This window comes from Acomys minous (assembly GCF_964271855.1).
Source record: "Acomys minous genome assembly, chromosome: 17".
Taxonomy (NCBI): domain Eukaryota; kingdom Metazoa; phylum Chordata; class Mammalia; order Rodentia; family Muridae; genus Acomys; species Acomys minous.
In genome coordinates this window covers 6,143,393-6,165,611 of record NC_140500.1, presented here as the reverse complement: position 1 = coordinate 6,165,611, position 22,219 = coordinate 6,143,393, and the positions used below count along the sequence as shown (strand labels likewise).

The 22,219-nt window shown below is 44.4% G+C and overlaps 1 protein-coding gene across 9 annotated transcripts in view; it reads right to left on the bottom strand.

Annotated features, from left to right (window-relative positions):
• Nucleotides 1-22,219, bottom strand: part of SOX5 (SRY-box transcription factor 5) — a 942,792-nt gene that overhangs the window by 6,728 nt on the left and 913,845 nt on the right. For all 9 annotated transcript variants that reach the window (XM_084765306.1, XM_084765302.1, XM_084765304.1 and 6 more), the window contains 3 exons: nt 20,437-20,582; nt 3,868-3,976; nt 1,132-1,305 (listed from right to left, as the gene is read on the bottom strand). In XM_084765306.1, the coding sequence (XP_084621432.1) occupies nt 1,132-1,305; nt 3,868-3,976; nt 20,437-20,582 (429 nt within the window). The remainder of the gene's footprint in view (nt 1-1,131; nt 1,306-3,867; nt 3,977-20,436; nt 20,583-22,219) is intronic.

Sequence of the window (22,219 nt, the reverse complement as noted above, 5' to 3'; positions counted from 1 at the left end):
CTTATGACCTGGGTGGCATCTACTGTCTTTGTTGAGGATCTGATCTGGGATTATAAATACAAAAGAATGTATTACTACTTGTAGACATGTAATTCCAAGAGCATCATTCAATTTTAATAAAGCTTAAGAAGTGCTTTATGTGTAGGTTGCTACTTATTTATCAAGGCTTCATTTTTTTTCTGATGGCGCTATGTGCTTTCAATCCTAACTCTTATTCTTGGAGAAGGGCCGGTGTGAAATATCCCTAGCTATTCTAACGCATCATACTACTTGGTGATAAAGATGAGGTTAAAAAACAAACAAACAAACAAACAAATGGAGAACAGAACCTTCAATTCTCTTTCCCTCTCTCTGGTCCTTGTCTTAAATCAGTTCACAGTGGGTCTCTATTCAGTGACCTCCCTCCTTCCCCATCTTTTCTGTGTGACCCAGTGTCTGTGCTTTGGGGTCTATGTGCATCTTGTCCTCTGTCTGGCACACTGGGAGCTGTGGTGGTAGGTAAGACACCCTCTCAGTTAAACTCAAAGCTGTGACACATTCTGATGAGTCACCAAAAGCACCTTTAGTCTGTAGGGAGACAAAGAGAAGGGTCTTCTAGATCGGAAGTCTTCTCCTTTCCCAAGCACACCATGCATACTAAACAAAACTCTTATGCCTCTGCAAAGGAAGATGTGTGTGAGAGAGTGAGGGAGAGAGAGAGAGAGACAGAGAGACAGAGAGACAGAGAGAGACAGAGAGAGAGAGAGAGAGGAGAGAGAAAGAGAAGACTTGCATGTCTAGTAGTTCACAAACGGAATGAAGAGATGAAGGCCATTACCAAGTGTGAATGGCTCATGTGAAAGCAACATGACTTCTGTCATAACTAAAGATGATTGTGCCATGTCAAAGCAGAGAGGATTTCACAATAATGGGTGTGTCACTCCTTGGGGAGGGGGGCTTACAAATCAGGCTCATGTCTCATTGAACAGGGGGTGCTTTTTTGTACAAGGGGCCTTCAGTGCTAATATTTTGACAAAGCGGAAGATAGCAGCAGAGGAGCAGTTGCCTTCCACAGCCATGTCTTCCTCTGAAAGCAGAAGACAGCAGGGCAGGTCTCCCCGGCACTCGCTCAGGCCCCCACACTCTCCTTACCCAGGATCTTGCTGATGTTGGAGTTGTGCATGTCAGGAAAGGCCTGAAGGATTTTCCTCCGTTCATCTTTCGCCCACACCATGAAGGCATTCATTGGACGCTTTATGTGGGGCTCGTTGCTGCCACGTCCCCTGGATTCCCTGTAAATTCTTGACTCTGAAACTCCGGCACTTCCTAGAAACAGGGAACACACCACTTATGTCAATAGTGTTGAGACTTTGGCAGGGCTCTTCCCTGATGGCTGTTTTCTTAGTCTATTAAAATATCTGAAAACAAAAAGTACTTCTGATAATGGTACTCCCAGTTCCTAAGGCAGATGCTTGCTTATGAAGTGTCTGTGATAAGCCTGTGGCAGCAAATGTTTGTATTTTTAACCCAGTTCTCATTTCTTCTTGTGCTTTCAAAGGACTGTGGACAGTTTCAGCATTTACTTTCAAGGGCCCAGAGAAAGGAGGCACATATTGTATGGATTCTATGGGCTTAGCCTCTGAGTGGACCAGTCCTTGAGAAATAGTACAGAGGTGAAGAGTCTGACAAACTAAGGGTGTGGCAGGATGAGGTGGGCAGCACAAGGAGTGAACTGGGAGTATTTGCATCTCATTTGTTGTTGTTGTTGTTGTTTGTCTCTGAGAACACATTAGTAAAAACTTGCTAGAAAGAATTTTGGTCAAAACAATGTAAGTATCTCCCTTTCATGTTGTGTTTCCTTTCAATCTTGTATCAATGTAAGTAACAACAGTGTACCCTGCCCATAAACGTCACTGGGTAGTTGTCAGAGAAAGGGCCAATTAATGAGTATATCACTATTGGTTCTTAAAAAAGCAAATATTTCACTGGATGTTTTTCTCTTAATGTGTTATGAAAAGAGAGCAACTGATGGTTGTATTTTGGATGTCAAGGGTGACTGCTGATCAGAGGCACCCCCATCCCTTAGGAGGCACACTGAGTTTCAGGAAGCTGCACACTGCCTTATCTGGCCTCATGTGACTTCATAAAACATCTCTGGCAGAGTAACCCACAGCCTAGAAGCAGAGATGCTTGAGTTCAGGCGATGAGAACAAGGGAAGCCAGAAAACATGGCAGTCTGCAGCTAAATCTTCACTGTTGTCATTATAAAAAAACAAAACAAAACAAAACATGAAACAGATTCCGTGGGTGTCTAGTGCTTGTGCCACCAACAAAATCATATACTTTCCTTTTGAATTCCCTCCTAGTCATCTATATTCTTAATTTGAAGAAGCAGTAAGCGGTCAATATTGCCTCTATACAATTGGCAAATTAACAACAGCGACAGCTACTAGCATCTCTCTGGAAGCGCGGCCCATAGCTCAGCACCTCTCCAGTGCATTGCATGGTTCCGGGTTCCTCACTCTTCACATGCTCCTTGCTCAGTGTACACCGGAAGCTACTGTGCCCATGAGCACCATTGAGTTAGACAATGGCAACGCAGACTTTGCTGCTGTAGTGCTTATTGCCAGAATGTATTTTGTCATGCGAGCATAACTTAAAATTGATGAAATGTGTTACGACTGGTAATTGCCTCTCGATTGACAAACAGCAGTGCTAATGCAAAACAACATCTTTCTGAAATGTGTTTGTAACTAGGGAATGATGGTGGCACATCTGCTGTTTCCGGTTCTTACACCTTACAGCAACATAAGCCACAAGAGCAACAGTATGGGACTCCATCAACTCTAAATAGGCTCTTTGTATGTACGTGGGCCAGGTTTATACTTCCTGGTACCGTAGCAAGGAACAGAAGGCGATGCTGCGAGTTGTCTGTTTGTTGTTGTGTTGTGTTGTGTGTGTTTTCTGGCTCTCCAATTGAACAAGCTCAATTTCAACAGGACCGTAAAGAAATTAGATATTCAAGCCTGGCTACCTCTAGTCTAGTGAGAGCCTTGATAACCAGAGATGTGTGCTGAGGAGTCTCAGGGACCCCTCTCTTCTGCAGTGTGTATCTCAGTGGTTTGCTGAGATTCCGTCTTCTCCAGGCCTACAGCAAGGCTGGGCCCCTAAAATCCTACAATGCATGTTGCCCAGTACTGGAAAGAGAACCCACACTTTCTTCTTATGCCCTCCTTGCTAAATTGGGTATCACCCTGGCTGCTGGCTGCTGGCTGTGGTGTTTGGAGTGACACGAGCTGAGCCATAGGAGGGCTGTGTGGAGTTGCCCAGATTGAGTGCTGCTTAGATTTGGTCTAGACATTGGGTTACAGTCGGTGCCTTCCAGTGTGTCGATAGCATGGTAGAAAGGCTCCAAAATGCAAAAAAAAAAAGTGTCCACGCCGTGTGCTAGGAACTGTGTGGTTAGCTGATAATACCCGCTGGAAAATGAGCCGATAGATATGTAGTTCTACAAAGTTTGGCACACAGGACATGAGGAGGAGAGGCAGGGTGGCTGCTGGGTAAGGATATTCGCTTTGAAATGATGTCATCTTAGATCTCAGTCCTGCCTCTGGCACTTACAGCACCCTGATGGTGGAGAAGTGACTCCACACTGCTAGGGTTGACCTCTTTGTCTGCAGTGGCACCGACAGGTGCTTTCAGGGTGTAAAGGTGATCATGGGAAATGACTGAGGAGAGCTTGGCACGTGGGGACTGCCCAGTGAACTAACTCCACTGTGACGGTCAGGTGGGCAGTGACCTTTCTGCCTGTTCTTTTTGCTGTTTTTAGCACCTCTAAATATACCCTCCCACTCCACCCTGAATTATGAACAAGTAAGCATCACAAACCATCGGAGTCTCCACTCATATTGAAATCCATCATTCCATGGCTAAATTTTCCTTCTTCATTCTGTTTAACTGCCAACTGCTGAGTCAGACTCTCCAGTGTTGTTTTCTCCTTAAAATAAAATAAAAAAAAATTAAAATGAGAATCTTGGACCTATAATTATTCAAAGACATTTCTCCCCTTGGGCCATATATAATAAAATCGGCTTCTAGGAGACGTGGGGCATTGTTTTATTCACCTTTGCGTGTTCAACACAGCACACTAAGGCAATTAAGGAAAATAATCAGCAGGGTGTTTGAAGGAACTTTGACTCTTTCAAACCCCTGTAAAGTCTTGGCATTTGGGTTTTGCGTACCTAAAGGAGGTAGGCTGGGATCCTGGGAGACAAACTTCCCTGGTCACCAAGTGCACATAGAGATTTCCCAGTAGCAACGTATTTGGAAAGCCTGTTTCATCTTTACACAGACAGTGGAGGTGTAGGGGTGGTGTGTAAGGCTTTGACAAAGTTTTCCAATAGTCAGGTAATCAACCCACAGAAGCAGAACTCAAAGGAGTGTCCCCTGGTTTTCCCCTTCCCAGATGCCATCTGCATCACACAAGGGTAATGAAGCCACTTAAATATTCACCACTAATTGCTTGTCAAGGCTTCGTACATCCAATGGAAGTGCCTGTTGCTTGGACAACAGTTTGATTTGGATTGTTCAGCCAAAATATTGAGTTGGCAAGTTATTTGAGATACAAATAGACATAAATTAAATCTCAAAGTCATCGAGTCATTTAAAAGCATGCAGTATGTGGCTTACATTTGTGAAGAACATGGTGTTAAAAACTAAATGATGTTCAAGAAAAATATAATGCTTAATCTCACCCACACAAGATATATTAAATTGCTTCCAAATTAGGAAACCAGTTGACTTTGAGAACAGAAAAAAAAGCATGCAAGGAGAGGCTCTCCTCAAGTTTTCCAGCCATGCTCTTTTGGTGATGTGGTTCCAAGACAGCTTCGAGAAAGGCAGCCATTGGCTTCTGCAGCCTTTGCTTCAGTCTCTTGACAGTTTGCCAGATTGTTGGAGAGAGAGTGTCACGAACGACACTGGTGGATCACATTCATTGCAGAACCGGTACCCACAGTAAAATGTTCACAGAACATAAACAGCTATTGAGGATCATTGTATTCCAGGGGAAGGAGCCCAGCAAACGTAGTCACAAAGAACTAATGGGGCATTGAAACCCTTAATACAGTGCAGGCTTTATCTTGGCAAACCTTTGACAATAGTACAATTGTAAGAACTAGATTAAAATTTCTCTTGAGTCTGTGGCCTTGGAACTCTGTACTCTATTCATCAAAGTCTGTATCTGACTTGATGGGAAAAACTTCAGTTGTCTATCAGCACCCGAGAGGACCCAGTTTACAGTCACTCCCACAGAATCTCACAGTAGTAAAGCACAAGTAAGTAGACTCTGACCCGGTTTGTTTTGGGTTTGTGGTTGGTATTTTTCCTTGCTTTGTAACCTCTGGGTTTCTTTCTTTCTTTCTTTCTTTCTTTTTTTTTTTCATTTTTCTTATCTTTTCTTTCTTTCTTTTAATTTTTTTTTTTTGGCCTGAGGGAGTCTTCTGTTTGCACTCATCAGAACAGAGGAGTGCCACAGACACTAGTGTTACAAACTATTGCCATAGTAAATGTAGCCATTAAAAGACAGTTGTACACACACATGCACGCACTGGCCTCCATCAACAACATTTGAGAATGCCCTGGTCAAGGAAAACATACGTGCCCTTGTTTTGGAAGATGGACTCTGTACACAGAATACCTTTCAAACTTGGATTTAACAGTCTGCAGGGAAATAAAACTGTATAATGTCTAAGTAGTGTTCCATTTGGATGGAAAGTTTTTCAAGAGAAAAATAGCAAAAACAGAGGCAATCATATTAGAAAAAGAATTCTAAGTCACCGAGCCCACTTCTGTAGATGACCTTCCTACCAAGATGCTAAAACTAAACGAAGAGGGAAGTGCGGTCAGTTTTTATGTTGTGTGTGTTAGGTACGTTATAGCCAACCAGCTGCCTCTCCTGCATGGGGTATTATCGAGACAACGCAATTAGCCTTCCCGGAGTGGAGCCCCTCACACAGGCCAACAAGTTGTCAGCAAGAGAAAGCGGAAAGCAGCGTGGTAGGCACACTGTCCCTCTTTGTATCGTGATTCCTAGACATGTGACGAGGAAAAGGAAGAGGTAATTAGAGGGACCAGAGAATGTGTGGCCAAACATTGAAGACAAACCCAATCGGGAAAGCAACGTGTCTATAATTCCACATGGAATCTAATACCACCGTTAAAGTTTACACACATTCCTCAGGAATCCAGGCAGATATGCATGGAGAGAGCGTGGTAAGTCAGTAGAACAGCTGCATTTAAAATAGTTCTCATCACTAAAGGAGTTGGGTTCAGAGGAGAGTCAGCTAAATGTCGTAGGCACTGGTGATGTGATACAGGCTCCACATGGTCTTTCTTTCAATTTCCCATATCCCCACCAGCGCCCTCTAAAGCAGCAGTTTTCAATCTGTGAGTCACAACCCTTTTGGGGGTCCACGGACCCTTCCACCATGGTTGCCTAAGATCATGGGGGGGGGGGGAAACCAGATGTTTACATTACGATTCTTAACAGTAGCAAAATTACATTATGAAGTAGAAACAAAAATAATATATGGTTGGGGGTCACCACAACATGAGAAACTGTATTAAAGGGTTTTCAGCAGTAGGAAGGCTGAGAACCATTAAGAGCTAGTCATTTGAGATTATACCTTTTTAAAAACACTTCATTTTACATAATCCTCGATTCATATTTTCAAATATTGCATGGAATAAGAATAGGGAGATGATCAATCCTCGAGTTAAATCTTGCCTAAATAGAATCAGCTTCAACAGAATAAGGAAGTAAATGTAGCACGTGGGAACAGGGTGGGGTGGCACAGGCCTGGGGTTCCAGGTTGTGGGGGGCTGAGACAGCAGGGTGTGAGTTTGAGGCTGTCTGGGGACACACAGTGGGAGGGAGGGAGGGAGGAGGGAACGTATCCAGAGGTAGAATAAGGCCCTGTCTCTTGTCTGAACAAACCAAAGACAAGACACACTGACCAGGTAGCACAGAAGTAGGTGGGAAGATGCTAGAAATCACACACAGCGAAATTTGGGAAACAAGGAAATGGTGATGGACAAAGATCATAATTTCCTACCAACTTCATAAACCTTTTTCCACTGGGATCAGATTCATTTATAGAATTTGCCATGACGTGCCTCAATTTTGTGAGCATTTTCTGAAGCACAAATGCAGGGTACCCAGGCTTTCTCGGGGTCTTAATATTATTTAGAAGGGGGATCCAAACCTTCCCTATCCTCCTGCAGTGGGAAGAGCCGCAGCGGAGACACAGACTGGCAAGCAGAGGAAGGACAGCAGGTTACCGAGAAGAGACTTGATACCCTATGAGCATATACAGGGGGAGGAGGTCCCCCTCAGTCACAGTCATAGGAAGGGGAGTAAGGGGAAAATGGGAGGGAGGGAAGAATGGGAGGATACAAGGGATGGGATAACCATTGAGATGTAACAAGAATAAATTAATAATAAAAAAAATGCTCACCAAGGACTTTCCTCCTGGGGTTGTCGCAGAGTAGATGGAAACAGTTCCAATGAAGTGGTCCAAACAGAACTTGGTGCAAACACGAGCCAAACAAAATGACCCATATACATCCGTCTTGATTAAAAATGAGCAACTGGACAGCAGCCAGATCTCTTTTGGAAACAAAGTCCTATTTGCCTAATCAGGTCTCAGGTTTGCTAAGACTAAGGAGAAATGTCAAGCCAGTTCAAGAGTCTGTGAGTCGTCTTCTGGTCGCATGCTGCCCTGAACAAAGTCTAGCCAGAAGAGGAGGAAGTGCATGGTTGGGGGAGGGGGGTGGGGAGGACTCTGCAAGGCCAAGGACAGCCTGGTAAATACAGTGAGTACTGGGCCAGTGGAACCATGAAGTAGTCCTGGCTCTCAGAAAACCAAAGGCCTGAGAAAGCCATCCCTCTAGACCAGATGGCCCCAGGGGCTGACGTGAGTAATTTTTAAAGCTCTTCTTAGAACCTTCGTGTTCCTCTTGTGCTGTGGCAGCTGGCCTTTGGCTCTGTAGCCTTTTCTTTAACTAGCATAAGGGAAAAGAGCATTGAGTTCCTTGCATATGACAGCAGACAGTCTTGGGACCCAACAAGGAAGCCAAAATACCTATACTTTCTGTTGGACTGGCAAAAAGTGACAATGAAAGGGACAGATTTAAGATGAGAAAATCTTTAGATAAGTCACTGAAGGGATCTTTGTCTCAAATCCCATTTTGAAGTCAGGGTTATAAGTGTGACACAGATTCTCATTTGCTTGAAAACATTTAAGAAACTTATATTTTGAATATTAAAAGGAAAACTGTGGGGGAAACTAAGCAAAAAAAAAAAAAAGACAGTGACAACATGCAAGGATCACAGGAATGGTTATAAACCTCAGTTCCCTATGGTAAAAACAGGAAATAAATAAAATAAAATTAAAATTTGAATACTTTTATCTCCCTCTCTGTTTATATATATATATATATATATATATATATATATATATATATATACATAAATAATCTTTCCCTTTTCATACTTAGGAATGAAGTCATTTACATGTCTGTACTTAGCCAAAAAATCAGAGGTTTTCTTCCATTACTATTACACCAAATTACACACAACTGAAATTTCACAGGAAGCACAAAGGACAGAGTGGCCATCTTTGTTGATCTTTCATGGTGGGGACCAAGGGGGAAGAGAGCAGGAGCTGTACCTGAGTGAAGGTGGAGTCTCTTCTTTAGTTCTCTGGTCTTAAGTTAAATGGAGCATGGAGAGAGAGGTCCCCTATCCCTCTCTGAGATTGGGACTCATACGGCCCACTGTGAGCATTGCTTCCCGCCAGGCAGGTACACATCAGGAGTGAGCTAGGTGATCCCCTGCCAATATCAGTATCTCTGTGATGTGGCTCGCAGAGCTATGCAACTCGTGAAAGGCACATGCAAGTAATGACGGAGCCGAGTGTGACTGTCACATGGTGACTTGGTAGCAGGTCAACCCCTCTGGCTGCACTCCCCCCCCCTCCTTTTTTTAAAATGGTCTCCTACTGTCCTAATGACACTGAGAATAAAGAAGTAGCAAAAAAGAAAAAAGAAATTTAACCCTCCAATTATGTGAACTTCACAGCCCACCAGAGACAGTAGATGATTCTTCATAGTGTCATGATTTATCAAGGTGGGGATGTTTTCATTTGCTGAAGTAGATGAAGAAGCTATGTGAGTGTCCACCCCCTCAGCCCTCAGCTCCACTCTTGCTTATAGATAGCTCTGTGCTCTATAAAATAACCAACAACACAAACGGGAGAAAAGGCCTTTTGCAAATCGTGTATAAATTACATATAAACACACACACACACACACACACACACACACACACACACACACACACACACACAATACACATTAAGAAACAAGTCTTTCCTCCAACTTCAACAGATAGATTTTATAAACTATTGTAAAATTTGCGAACAATTTCTTCAGCTTCTATCTTTGTTAGGTTATGTACAGACACTTTGGATATCGTGGACTCTGGAACCCTTGGCAAATAAGAGAACTGTAGAAGTATCTGGGCCTGCCAATCAGGAGGTCAGAGCTGTGTCTGTGTGTGCTCGGGTACAGTCAGGTGGAGCATCAGCCTCAGCTAACTGAGCCCACCCTAACCTCCCAGTTTAGTTTGAGATTCAGCTTTGATTTTGTTGTACATATGATCTCCTGGCTTGAAATCTGGTAGCCAGCTTCAGGACAAGTTTCTTGACATGTAATTACCTCTACACCCGGGAGCCCAGTTTCACCTGGTAATGTGGTCAACAGGAAACCCAGTGGGAAGTCTCACGATTCCTCACAAAGTGACATGGGGCTGAAGGCCGATGGAAAAGTCAGAGGAAAAAATCACAGTTTCTATGGTAGCTTGTATGTTCAGCTTAACAATAAAAATTGCAAGACGGTAAAACGACTTGTAGAGACAACTGATAATCCCAATTAAATAATTTTAAAATTATCTGGAAAATGTGAGACATATTTAAAAGGGTTGTAAAGAATACTCAAGCTTTATGTGAAACAACTAACTCTTGATTTTCATGAACAACAAACATTTGGGAATTCAGCCTACACACTCTTGATGCGTGTTTCAGAACCCGCCGCTGTGTGTAGACAACACAGCAACAGCATGGAGCTAGAGTGTGTGTGCTAGGTAAGTGTAACGGTGCCCTCATCATGTTTATGTAAGGACTGGAATAGAGGGAAACTGAGGCTAAGGATGTCGATTCTTGGACCTAGCTCAGGCGTGGATCATTCTGTCAATATCCTGCCTGTCGTGGTTGAGAGTGTGTAAAGGCCCTGAAGAAGTTCCAGAGAGAGAAGAGAGAGGGGGGAGAGAGGAGAGGGGGGGGAGAGGGAGAGGGAGAGAGGGGGGGGGAGAGAGGGGAGGGAGAGAGAGGAGAGAGAGAGAGGAGAGAGGGAGAGGGAGAGAGAGAGGGAGGGAGAGAGGGGGAGGGAGAGAGAGGAGAGAGAGAGAGAGAGAGAGAGAGAGAGAGAGAGAGAGAGAGAGAGAGAGAGACACGAGAGAGACGAGAGAGAGGGGAGGGAGAGAGAGGAGAGAGCTGCCTGAAGAGGTTTCCTGTTGTAGGAGAACTGAAACATGTCTCAGTGAGGCACAGAGATCTGGCCTCAGAACATGGACCAAAGATCATCAGTCATTAAGTGAAAGTGGCAGAGCAAAGAGTTACCTAACCGATGGAGCCATGTCCCCTGAGTGTGACTCTACGGGATGCTCCATCTCCGCAGAGGGGTTTGCATGTTGGCCTTGTGACTACCTGCACAACGGAGACGCCAAGGAGGCATCCAGGGTCACGCGGCAAGCTCACGCTGTTTTCGCATCTTTGAATCCCGAAAGCCTATGCCTAACTCTGTATGGCTCATGTAAGGTCCTTTAAACAAATGTATATGTTTGTCCATTTTCTCTGAAGGCTCATAGTTTCTCAAAAGCTACTTGGTAATACACTTCAGCCTTATAGGCAGGCACTCCATATGGATGGAAATGTTGGATGAAAACGCAGTTTCTAAGTTTTATAATCATTGTCTTAAATTCCAGGAATAGGTTACAAGCAAAACAAAGAGTGGTTATTCAGATCTATTCTGTGAGGGCACTTATGGACTTAGGCACTTCATAAAAAACACAGTTGGATATCCAAGTCTAACAGCACTAATTTATTCTTTGACACAAAAGCCGACTGCCGGAGAGAGGGAAGCGCCATGGTAGCCGAGTGTGCCACTCACGGAAAAGTCGCTCTGAGGATTATGTCAAAAATAAACGATTCACAAAGAAGCTGTATAGGAGCACTGCCACTCAAAACCACACCACTGCTCACTTGTCATGTTGGAGCCTGTGGTGTGTATGTGAGGAAGAGGAGGAGGAAGAGAGGAAATACTGAGACCCAAGACTTCAGATATCTGTGTCAGTCAGGATACAGCTAATGCCTAAGAGGAGAGCTGCTGCTCTTCCCCCGACTGCAGGCACACCTGTGATGCTCACAGCATCTAACCAGCAGGGCTAGTGGGAAACATACAGGCGGCCAACGAAGAAAAATAATGTAACTCATAATGTGTGTAAGACTTCTGGTGCGTGTGTGTACTGGGGGTGCACAAGTGCACATATAGAATTATAATGCTGTGCAATGATAATCATTTTTATAAACAATGTGTTGCTCAGTCAGTTCGGAAACAGCTGGGTTTTCTCTTTAATTTTTTTCTTTGCATGGAATGAAAGCTATAAAGCTGTCGGTATTCTTATAAATGTGACCTGAGTAGCCAGCACTTAACTTACTTCAGCTAGATAAATTGAATTAGACTATGCTATGGAGTCATGGGGCTGGTTCAGAAACGCCGGCTCTGATAAATGGAAACACGCACTCTGTGGTTATAGTTCACTTTTCAATTATACAGGGTAGTTTTAGTAGGAGAGGAAAACAAAGATTGGAATAAACTCTTAAAATATCATTTTAATGAACAGCAAAAACTTTCCTGTATATTTTATCAGAACTGCTGGGGATGCACTGTAAGTAAGAGTGGGTTTATACTTGCTGGTTTTACAGCTCTCACTCCCTACAAAAGATGCTGGTGTAGGGAGAAGGGAAGAGCTAAGATGTGAGAGGAGCCAGGAGAAACAGAGATAGGTCTGGGGAGGCTGCTAACTGGGAAGATGCCAACTTAGTACACGAAGTCCCTTATGATTTAGAGTATGTATCATACACATGCCCATCAAAGGGCACAAGCTGAGCATGAAGGAGCCGGTGCTTTGCTTTCCTAACAACCTTGGGAGTCCACTGGGAAAAAAGAGATTAAAATCAGTGCCAGAGGACAGAGGCCCCAGAGCTGCTCCACCATCTCAGTCCCTCCAGTCTCCTCAGATATGCTCTTCTCTCTCTTTTGTTTAAAGAGTGTATATGGAAACACTGCACATGTGAAGGCACAAAATCAATAGCCGTTCGCCATCACTGGCTCCATGACTCATGGGAGTAAGCAAGGATTTCTCATTTGCAAAAGAGGGAAGAAGAGATCTCAGGGTATCTTGGCAATAAATGCTAAAGCTTGGGTGTTTTTTTTTTTTCTTGAAAGCTCTGCTTCATGTTGCCAGGATCCTTTTTAAAAGATCGATGGGGAATGAATCTACTACATGCATGAGTGTTTAGTTTTTTCCATGTTTTCCTGTGAAGGTGGCTTAAGGAAAAATGTGATTTTTAGGAGGATAAGGGGATGGACAGGTTGTAGAATATAACACTGTGGAGGCAGCAACAAGAGCCAGTCTTTGCTCAGAAAACCCAGGGAATCTACATAGGCACATTTATAATCCCATCACCTTGTTACAGATACTATTTTTATTTTGCTATATATTCTTTTTATATATGTATTATTTCATGTACTCTTGTGATATCTAGAATGTTTTCTATACAGTGTTGCCAGGAATGCTATTATTAGCATCTGCTCATCCCCTAAAATGAAAAGACAGTTTCAATCACCAGGATGGCCGGGTGAGAGTCCCTCTGAAAACCCAGTTTGGCACATCCTGGGAGTCTTCTTTTATTGGGCCACTCTGCCCTAACCTCTCTAAGCAGAATGATGTAAAGAACACAAGACTCTGTTTGAAAACATGCACAGCTTTTCTAGGCTTGGAAATTAAACCATAAAAAGTTTACTGAAAAAAAAAAACCTTTAAAAAGCTCCTTTAAAACTCCCAGCATAATTGCTCCCCACCAAGCGTGGGCACTTGCTAGCTGCATGTAGTGGCACAGTGACAAATGTATCAAAACTGAGTGCCGGCTTCACTAGAGAAAGAAAAAGTCTTCCACTGGCCATCTGTGAAAATAAGGCATGTGGCCATTAAATGCAGAGGCTGTAAATATACACAAACTCCATGAAGCAAATGGCAAAAAAGGACCAAACTTCAAACTCAAACAAATCAAAATGTTTAATGCATAGTTACCACTGCTGGAGGAAACAGCTCTGATCTTTGCAGTCTGTAAACTCGGCATGTATTTCAATTAAATACCCCCAGAAAGGAGAGAGAGAGGGAGAGGGAGAGGGAGGAAGAAATGAAAAGATGCAGAAGAAGAAAACCGTCTGGAACAAAAGGCTGGAAGATGGTCTGCACTCGATTGTCTGAGGCAAACAGCCCCTCTGGCTGACACCAGCCTGTCAAGGATGTCGATCAGAGTTATTGAAAGGCTGACACATAAGATGATGGATGGGCGATGACATAATACCAATTTGCCTTTTTTTTTTTTGTCCTGTTTCTTTTGAAAACTGGCTGTTCTGCGCTGATAATATTCATTGAAGGGTCTCCTCCCCACTCCTGTCCCATAAGAAGGGTTCTCTGGCTAAGACGCTGAGAGGCAGAAGGTTTTCTAAAGGAAAAAACAAAAGCAAAGAGAACCTGAGGTTCAGATGGTGCCGCACACATAGAAGGCTGGGCTGGACTCTCTAACGGTCACATGCCCATCTTAGATGGTATGTCCCTGTCCCCCGTGCCTTACACATTCGCAGAGGACTGAGATTCTCATCAGAAAAAAAAAATGAATATTCACCTTCAGACTCTATGTATCTCTTAATTAAAGTCACTAAGTCATTAAATACAAATGTGAAGAATAAGGTAGCAGAGATACATGGATATACTTTCATACAAGAAAAATATTGCTTATGTTACTTCTGTTATTTTAATTGGTTCTTTGGCAAATTCTAAGCACAGGATTAAAAGATCAGTCTCTCTCTCTCTCTCTCTCTCTCTCTCTCTCTCTCTCTCTCTCTCTCTCTCTCTCTCACACACACACACACACACACACACACACACACTCACACACACACACACACACACACACACACACACACACACGTAATAAACTCAGGATCCTGAGTTAAAGCTAGAGGCTCAGAAGGCACTCCGTTCTTTCCTCCTCCGATGGGCTTACCAGCCATGCCTACCTCCTTTGCAAAGCTATTCTCTGACTATTGAGAAATGCGGTCCCAATTTGGCCTCTATGATTCATTTTAGCTCACAGCAATATTTACAACAGCCATCTAGAGACTATTAATTGAAGCATCTTAGCATCTCCCACTGAATGGAGATGCTCATGCAATCCTTCCCGCTAGCTCACTGTTTCAAAGGAAAGACCCCAGCTCCGAGTCCTCGCAGGCTTTTTTCCCTGCCTCTAGAAAGAGCTTGTGCCAGATAACTCTGCTAGATTCTCTGTGTTAGTTTCTGAAGCACTAACACTGCCCGCCCCATCCATCATCAGCTGGCCGGCGAAGCACCCATGAGGGATGACAGGTATAAAATTATCGCTGGGGTGCCATCGGATGCATTTATTGCCATTTGTAACTGGTGCTCTCAAGCCACACATTTTGTTTTTCATTATTAAACTTCTGTATTAAGTCGACATTGGTCACTGTCATTTCAGGTTTGTTACTCCTTTAACGGGAAAGAAAAGGCTCGGCAACAGCAGAAAAGGAGCCCCGAGAGGGAGAGTTCTGAGTGCCACCATATGACATTAACCTGTTTGCCAATTACCCCGTGTCTTCTAGGGAGGGCTTCTTATGGATTTGATATCCGTCGCTCTCAAGTGAATTGTTATTTAAAATAAGCACATTACTGACCTTCATATTCACCTGGCACTATAGAAAGTGACCAATCGTTTTTCTTGAGCTTAAGAGTTACTCTCCTAGAAGCTGTTTGCAGCTATAGACTAATTCCCAGCAAGTATGGATATTGCTAGTACAGGCACTGGAGGCTCTGAGTGGTAAGTAAATTTTCAACCTTAAACAAATGCTTACTTTCCTTACTTTATATGAGAAAAGCAGAAGTCTGTGGTAAAAGGTATAGAAGCATGAATCCTGACCAATCATTGAGCAGTGATTTCTAGCTGGGTTCATGCTTTGATGTGATTAACTGTTTGTGAGCCACAGGTGGGCCAGGTGTGGAGTGCTGGAAGGGCTAAGGGCAGGGAGGGCCATGAGTATGAGCAGCAACTCGGCCCAATAGATGACTGTCCAAGACCTCCCATGGCATTCCTATGGTGTGTCTGGGTTGACAGTTGCCTTTTCCCATCCAATACCTACTGGACACTTCTTTTTCATTCTGCTAAGATCACCTTTGGTGTCAAATGTCCCTTGATCTCAGGAGAGAGGGAGAGAGATTCTCCATTTCAGAAAAGGGTTCAGGACCAAGGTAAAGCAGTGCTTGCTCTTGGCCAGGAATGTCTTTAAATTCACAGACCCACTTCTAGGCAACAGGATGCTCGTGGAAGGTAGCTAGCAGAGGGAGGCCTGTGTGGATGGAGAGTGGGCTTAGCAAAGAGAAAACGCTACCCTCCCTGAGCCTGTCAACCCTCTGGATGATGGATGGTCTTATTGTAAGCACACCAACTATTCTGTGACCCAAGGGGAAATATCAAGAGTCACAGAGATCTCAACCCAGATGTCAGAGCTGAGCAACAGTGAGTGAGAAAACCTTGTGTTTGAACAGTCATATTTTTAATAATAATTAAACACTGTTTATGTTCCTGTACTGAATTTCCTCTTGTGTACTGAGAAACGTGTACCAAACACACATGACAGCATGGTGTTTACTCCTCACAGGAAAACCACATTTGGGAGGAGAGAAACAATATGGCAGCCTTCTGGTCAGCTTTACTTTAAGGTGTGTGATCAAGTTTCTGTTGTAGTCAGACTGTGACCAGCACTACACAAAACCAGGCTCTTATGATGTGCATCACACACAGTTAGTGCCAGGCCCAGAACAGGAGCCCACTATCCAATTGCCTGGGTGGTCAAGACTATGCCCTGTCTGGGTTGAGGAAACACAGCTTCAAACCTTCCTGTTCCCTCCCTACCTAAGATGCCGTCTTTTCCACCCTTAGCACTGGGGTTTGTGCTACAGTGTCATCTGTAGCAGAGATCTGTGGCAGAAGATAACATTATTTGAATATACAATCAGTCTATAATTAACCAGAAATGACAATTATAAATAACACTGTGTCCCAGAGTTTCCAAGAAACCTGACACACACAGTTCTTGGGTATGTTGAAACACTTCCAAGAAAAGTAAAGAAGTGAAAAATCTTTTAGAAGTCTTCAATTAAAATGTGTTTCAGTAAAAACGACTTTCATAATGTGTTTTGGTACATATCACCCAGCAAACATTTGTCCCCGTCTTCACACCTCTAATTGTTTTCACTGGCCAATTACAGCTACGTAGAATTGAGACCTTCTCCTTGGGACAACCCTGCTTTTCCTATGTGAGGGAAAGTCAAAGTACACAAGGTTTGTGCACCCGAGGAAACAGAGCTCCAGTACAGGACTTGAATTATCTGGATGTTGGGGGCTAGATCCCAGCTTCCTTATAGTCCCACACTCAACATGAGGCTGGAGTTTGTTCTTTTCAGTCCCCTCTGCTCTGTCCGTAGCCCCTTTTTCCTTCTGCCTTACCTCCGTCTTCTTATTTGTCACAGATTTTGTGTGTATGTGAGTGCGGGCGTGTGTGTGTGTGTGTGTGTGTGTGTGTGTGTGTGTGTGTGTGTGTGTGTGTGTGTGTTACCTTTTAGAGGCAGAAGAAGGGTTAGCTCTCCTGGGTCTGGCATTCCAGGCTGTTGCCATCTGATGTGTGCTGGGAACCAGCACTGGTGTCCTCTAAGAGCAGCAAGCACTCATAACCATGGTGGAATCTCTCTAGCCCAAGGACACTTTCTTGAGACAGGAAATAGTGTTCTCTGGGGACTTCAAATGGCATGGGAAAATACTAGCGAAAAAATGCCAAAGGACCCCATCCACATTGTACTGATGCCTTTCTTTGAGAACTAAAATAAGAAATTCCAAGCTACCTACTACGCTTCAGGTGAACTGACCGTGGTGAGGTTACATGATTATGAGACCCTAATAGAAGGGCAGGGACTGGGGGAAGATGGATGAAGTACAGGATGCTATTTCTTCATGAAGCATAGTGTTCATTTTTGTCATCACACATAAATAGATGATAGGACATATAAGTACCCTACGTTCTGGACTCACACACAAAAAGGTGCAATTAATGGATTGATAATTTTACCCAAAACTGCCAGATTTCATATTTTATGGTTCAGAGCCAATCCTGCAACACACAGTAGGTGTGCAAGTATTGAATAATCACATACTCAAGGATGCAAATTTGACATCCTCATCACCTTCCCATAGGCTACAGAGACCCAGGTTGATCAGTGCAGACCTGACACCAAGGCTTATCCAGCAGAAAAGACAGCCAGAGAGCATGATGCTACCTGCTGCCAAGCAGGCAGCACACTGGCACTCTCCTGCAGTAGTCCCATACGGAAGTTGACTCAGATCCTCTGGCTGTGTTCTCTTATAGAAAGAGTGTGTCACACACCATCTCATTAGATGGAAAGGCTTCATTTTCAAAACTTAAAATCTCCACTTCAAAACAAATAAAAACACAAGTTTAAGATTGAAATATAGGCAAAGTGAGATGGTTGAGTGCTTAAGAGCACACACTTGGCAGAGGATCCAAGTTGGGTGGTCCACAACTCCATGTAACTCCACCTCCAGGGCTCTGTGTGCACTTGCACACACACACACACACACACACACACACACACACACACACACACACACACTTGCCTAATTATAAATTTAAAAAATAAATCTAAAAAGATAAAAACATTAAGACGATTTTGCAGCCCATCGGTAATGATGCTGAGGTTGGCAGCATGGACTCAGCTGGTCAGTGAGGTTGGTGGCAGCTGGCCAACAGGAATTGGCAAATACTTCAAGAATAGATTAAAGACAAAATACAAAAAACTGAACGGACGGTACAACTCTAATAAAGGGGAAGGAAAGTTGAAGGAGCTTCTCATCTCCCCAAAAAGGCAACCCCTTGCCTGCCTGCCTGTCTCTCACATAGGAGGCAGAGGCGCTAACCACACCTGTAGGTGAGGAGTGGCAGCAAAGGTCCCCATGCCAGGGATGAGCCTGGACTAAAGTGAGTGCAGGCAGGCGGCTGCGCTGCCTTTGCTTAATCAGAAGGCTGTGGAGTCACCTAAGCCAGTGCAGATGCAGGCATGAGAGCAACAGCTGATCTGTATTAGGGAAGATTAACTCACATTGCCATGGTGGAGGGCCCAGGATTATTTTATGTACTCCTGTTGCCTTACAAGCCGTCAGCACAATTATTGCCCTCCGATGTGAATGACTGATCTGTAACCACAGCTAAACAGCTTGCTGCTTAGGGGCTTCGGGAACTTCATGAAGATGGATTTCCATACCATCAAAGTGCTTTTAATGGGCGCCCGGATCCAACCAGGAGGCCTATTTTGCAAGTATATAGAATTCGGAATGAAGGCTTCCTGTCCAAAAGGATTTGGTCGGTTGTCACTTGACAATTCCCAGCCAGCACAGGGGAGGGGAATGGTGTGTGTGGGGGATAGGTAGAGTTGTCTCTGCTTTGGAGGATTAAAATCAAGAGGGGGGGGGGGGCTTACAGATGTTCACGGAATGCAACCAACTGCTGCACCCACAGCTGAATTCAAAGCGCTTAACAAATAGCGGCAATTTAGCTATGCTTGCGAGGAATAGCTCCCGTCACTTTGCGTTAGCATCTGGCCGAGTGTTAAACTCATTTCTACGCAGGGAGCAGAGGAAAGGGTTTCTTGCAGGAGCGTCCTTTCAAGAATGTTTAAATATTTGAGTATAAATCCTTTTCTGCTTGCTATCATTCCTTCTTAGGTCTGCCACCTGGCTACTTTCCGCTGTCGCCTCTAGTCTGAACGTCTCACTTAGGATAGAAGACTTGCGCGTGCTGCTGGCCTGCATGCTGCATCCTGACCCTGTTGCTGCCAGAGAGGAGCACTGTACTCTGGGTGCTTACCCACCTGATCCCATAGAAAACATGGCAAACTGAAGGACTGCCCACAGGAGCAGGCTGCTCATTCAACACCTTTCTGTGGGGCTTGTGTGCTCCTCAGGAGAATGAACTTGTAAGCTTATGGCTTATCCCCAGCCTACACCCCACCCCCACCCCAGCCTACACCCTACCCCCAGCCTACACCCCACCCCCACCCCCAGCCTATATCTCCAGCCTACACCCCACCCCCAGCCTACACCCCACCCCCAGCCTACACCCCACCCCCACCCCCAGCCTACACCTCCAGCCTACACCCCACCTCCAGCCTACACCCCACCCCCACCCCAGCCTATATCTCCAGCCTACACCCCACCCCTCACCCCCAGCCTATACCCCACCCCCAGCCTACACCCCACCCACCCCCACCTACTGCATCAGTAGCATGATGAGAATTCAGTCACTAGTCAACATTTTCATTTGGAGACGACCTAGAGAAGTTTACCACTCCAAGCTACAATCACATTTCCCCCTAAGCAAAACAAAGCTTACACACAAATAGAAGGCATGAAGCCACCGCGTCTCTGGCTAGTTCAGGAGCTCTGCTGGCTTTGGGTTGAGTACAGAAGGTCAAAGCATATTTTCTGTCATGATGAAGTCAAACTTTCCAATTCTGCAGTCCCTAGCACTTGACTGTGGCAACATTATGACAGGCTTAGGAGCTGGGGTATCATCCAAGCTTAGGCCGACTGAAGAAGATTCTGTTTTCAAATCCAGCTGATCCCCAAATACAAGTTAAGCATCTCTGGAAGGCAAACCTTTCCCCTAGATGCAGCATTTCAAATGCCACTTCGTTTCAGTACACACTGGCAGCGAAAAGGGCTGTGTTTATCCCCAGTAAGGTTTGGTGATGCATACATAGCCTTCCTAACTCTTGGATGGGTCCAGGAGTTCCCATTTCAGGGACGAAGGGGCAAGGAGGAACTGTCACTCTGAAGACACGAAGGAGAAAGGAAAGCACCCAGGTGCTTACAGCACTCCAGGAAAGCAAGCACTGCCTGCACTGACCTTTTCCGTCCGGCAGTTGTTGAGACCTATGCTGTTCACTACGGCCACCTTCCCGTCCAGTGCCTGCTGCTCCCGCCTGAGCTGCTCCTTCATCTGGCGAGCTTCTTGGATTGCCTTGGTGACAGCATCATGGTCATTTAAATAACCTGGGGATGAGACACAACAGATGTACAGAATGCACGGGAGGGGGAGAGGCTCACTTTTGGTGTGGCCGGTACTTATTTGGGGAAGGGGGGCAGGGATGGTGACTAGGATCTGGCAGGTCCTAATGTCTTCATCAAAGTCATCTGAAATAAAGGAACGAGCGAGCACATAATTGTTGATGACTGATTCACATAGCCATATATGAAAACACCGCTAAACACCCACAGTAAAAAAATTAAAATGTGCTTATGCCATGTCTGCTTGTTTCTAAATACTTACAAATTTAAAATAAAGATTTATCTAAGTTTTTAAGTCAATATCTGAGTATCCTTTAAAGGTTAGATTTGCTTTGAATTGTGCATGAATGTGTTTGTGTGTGTCTGTGTATGACTCTATGTGTGTGAGTGCAGTGCCCACAGAGGCCAGAAGAGGTCATGGGAGTCCCTGCAGCTGGACTCACGGGTCACTGTGAGCCATGTAACATCGCCACTGGGAAGCAAACTTGGGTTCCCAGCAAGAGTAGTATATGATCGTAACCACTGATCCATCTTTCCAGCCCCAAGACTAAGTATTCTAAAGCTTAAAAATACAACGCACAGAGGTCATCTTCCCTCTGCTATAAGATCTGTGCATTGGTACTTGCCACTATGATTGCCAAGTCTCTCAGAGATCAGAAAACTCAGATCAGAGTTTGTGGCTAGTACAACCGGGCCTGACAGACAGATGGGATGAATCATCATTAGCCGGCTGGAAGAGGCGCCTTCTCCCCTGTAAATCCACGTGCTGAGGAAGTGAGCTACATGTGTCAATGGTTTGCTGTGGATCTAAGCTCCAAAGAGTGAAGAGACTAGGCTTGAAGTTCAGAAGGTGACCATGAACCTACAAGTGATGAGACATCGTGGGTCCTGTCAGCCCACTCTCACTTTACTTCCGTCTTCATAAGAGGGTTGAGTGGCAGCTTGGGCATGAAAGTCCCTGAGAGCTACAGCGAGTTGAACTCGCTCTCACCTGAATCGCTGCTGCACACTTATTTATTTGCTGTGCATTATTGTGCAGAGTTGCATTGTTTTAGGGTAGAAGAGAATTGAGGGGGAAAAACAGTGCATGTTGCAGATATTTAAAGGATGGCTGATATTTGGTGGTTCTCTCTCCCCATCTTTTAACTGGGGCATAAAATGGCATAAGATAGATCTGTAATATGAAATTGCCCAGAAAAGGGACTTGTTTGTGACATGAGGCTAAATCTAACCAGATCCATTGGTGAGCTGTGACAGATGGAGGGACTGTGAGACAGAAGGCAGGCACTAATCACACATAAAATGACCGGCTTGCCTCAACATGTTCCACGAATTCCAGCAAACTTTACACCCTAATCCATTTTTAGAACAAAAAACATCTGGGCCATAAATCCTCTAATCTGCCAAAACACGCTATTAAATCCCACGATTTGTTGAAAAACACTAAGATTAAAGAAAGGAAATATAAAATGGTTAGCTGCCGAGCTACGAAAGTGTTATTAATACTCTTTCTTTGTGTCGTTATGTATGTTCTGGTACTAAAGAGCCTTGTCTAATCATGTCAGATTACACACCCTCATTGCATAGCTCTTCTGTCTGACCCCGCTGATTGCCAAAACACA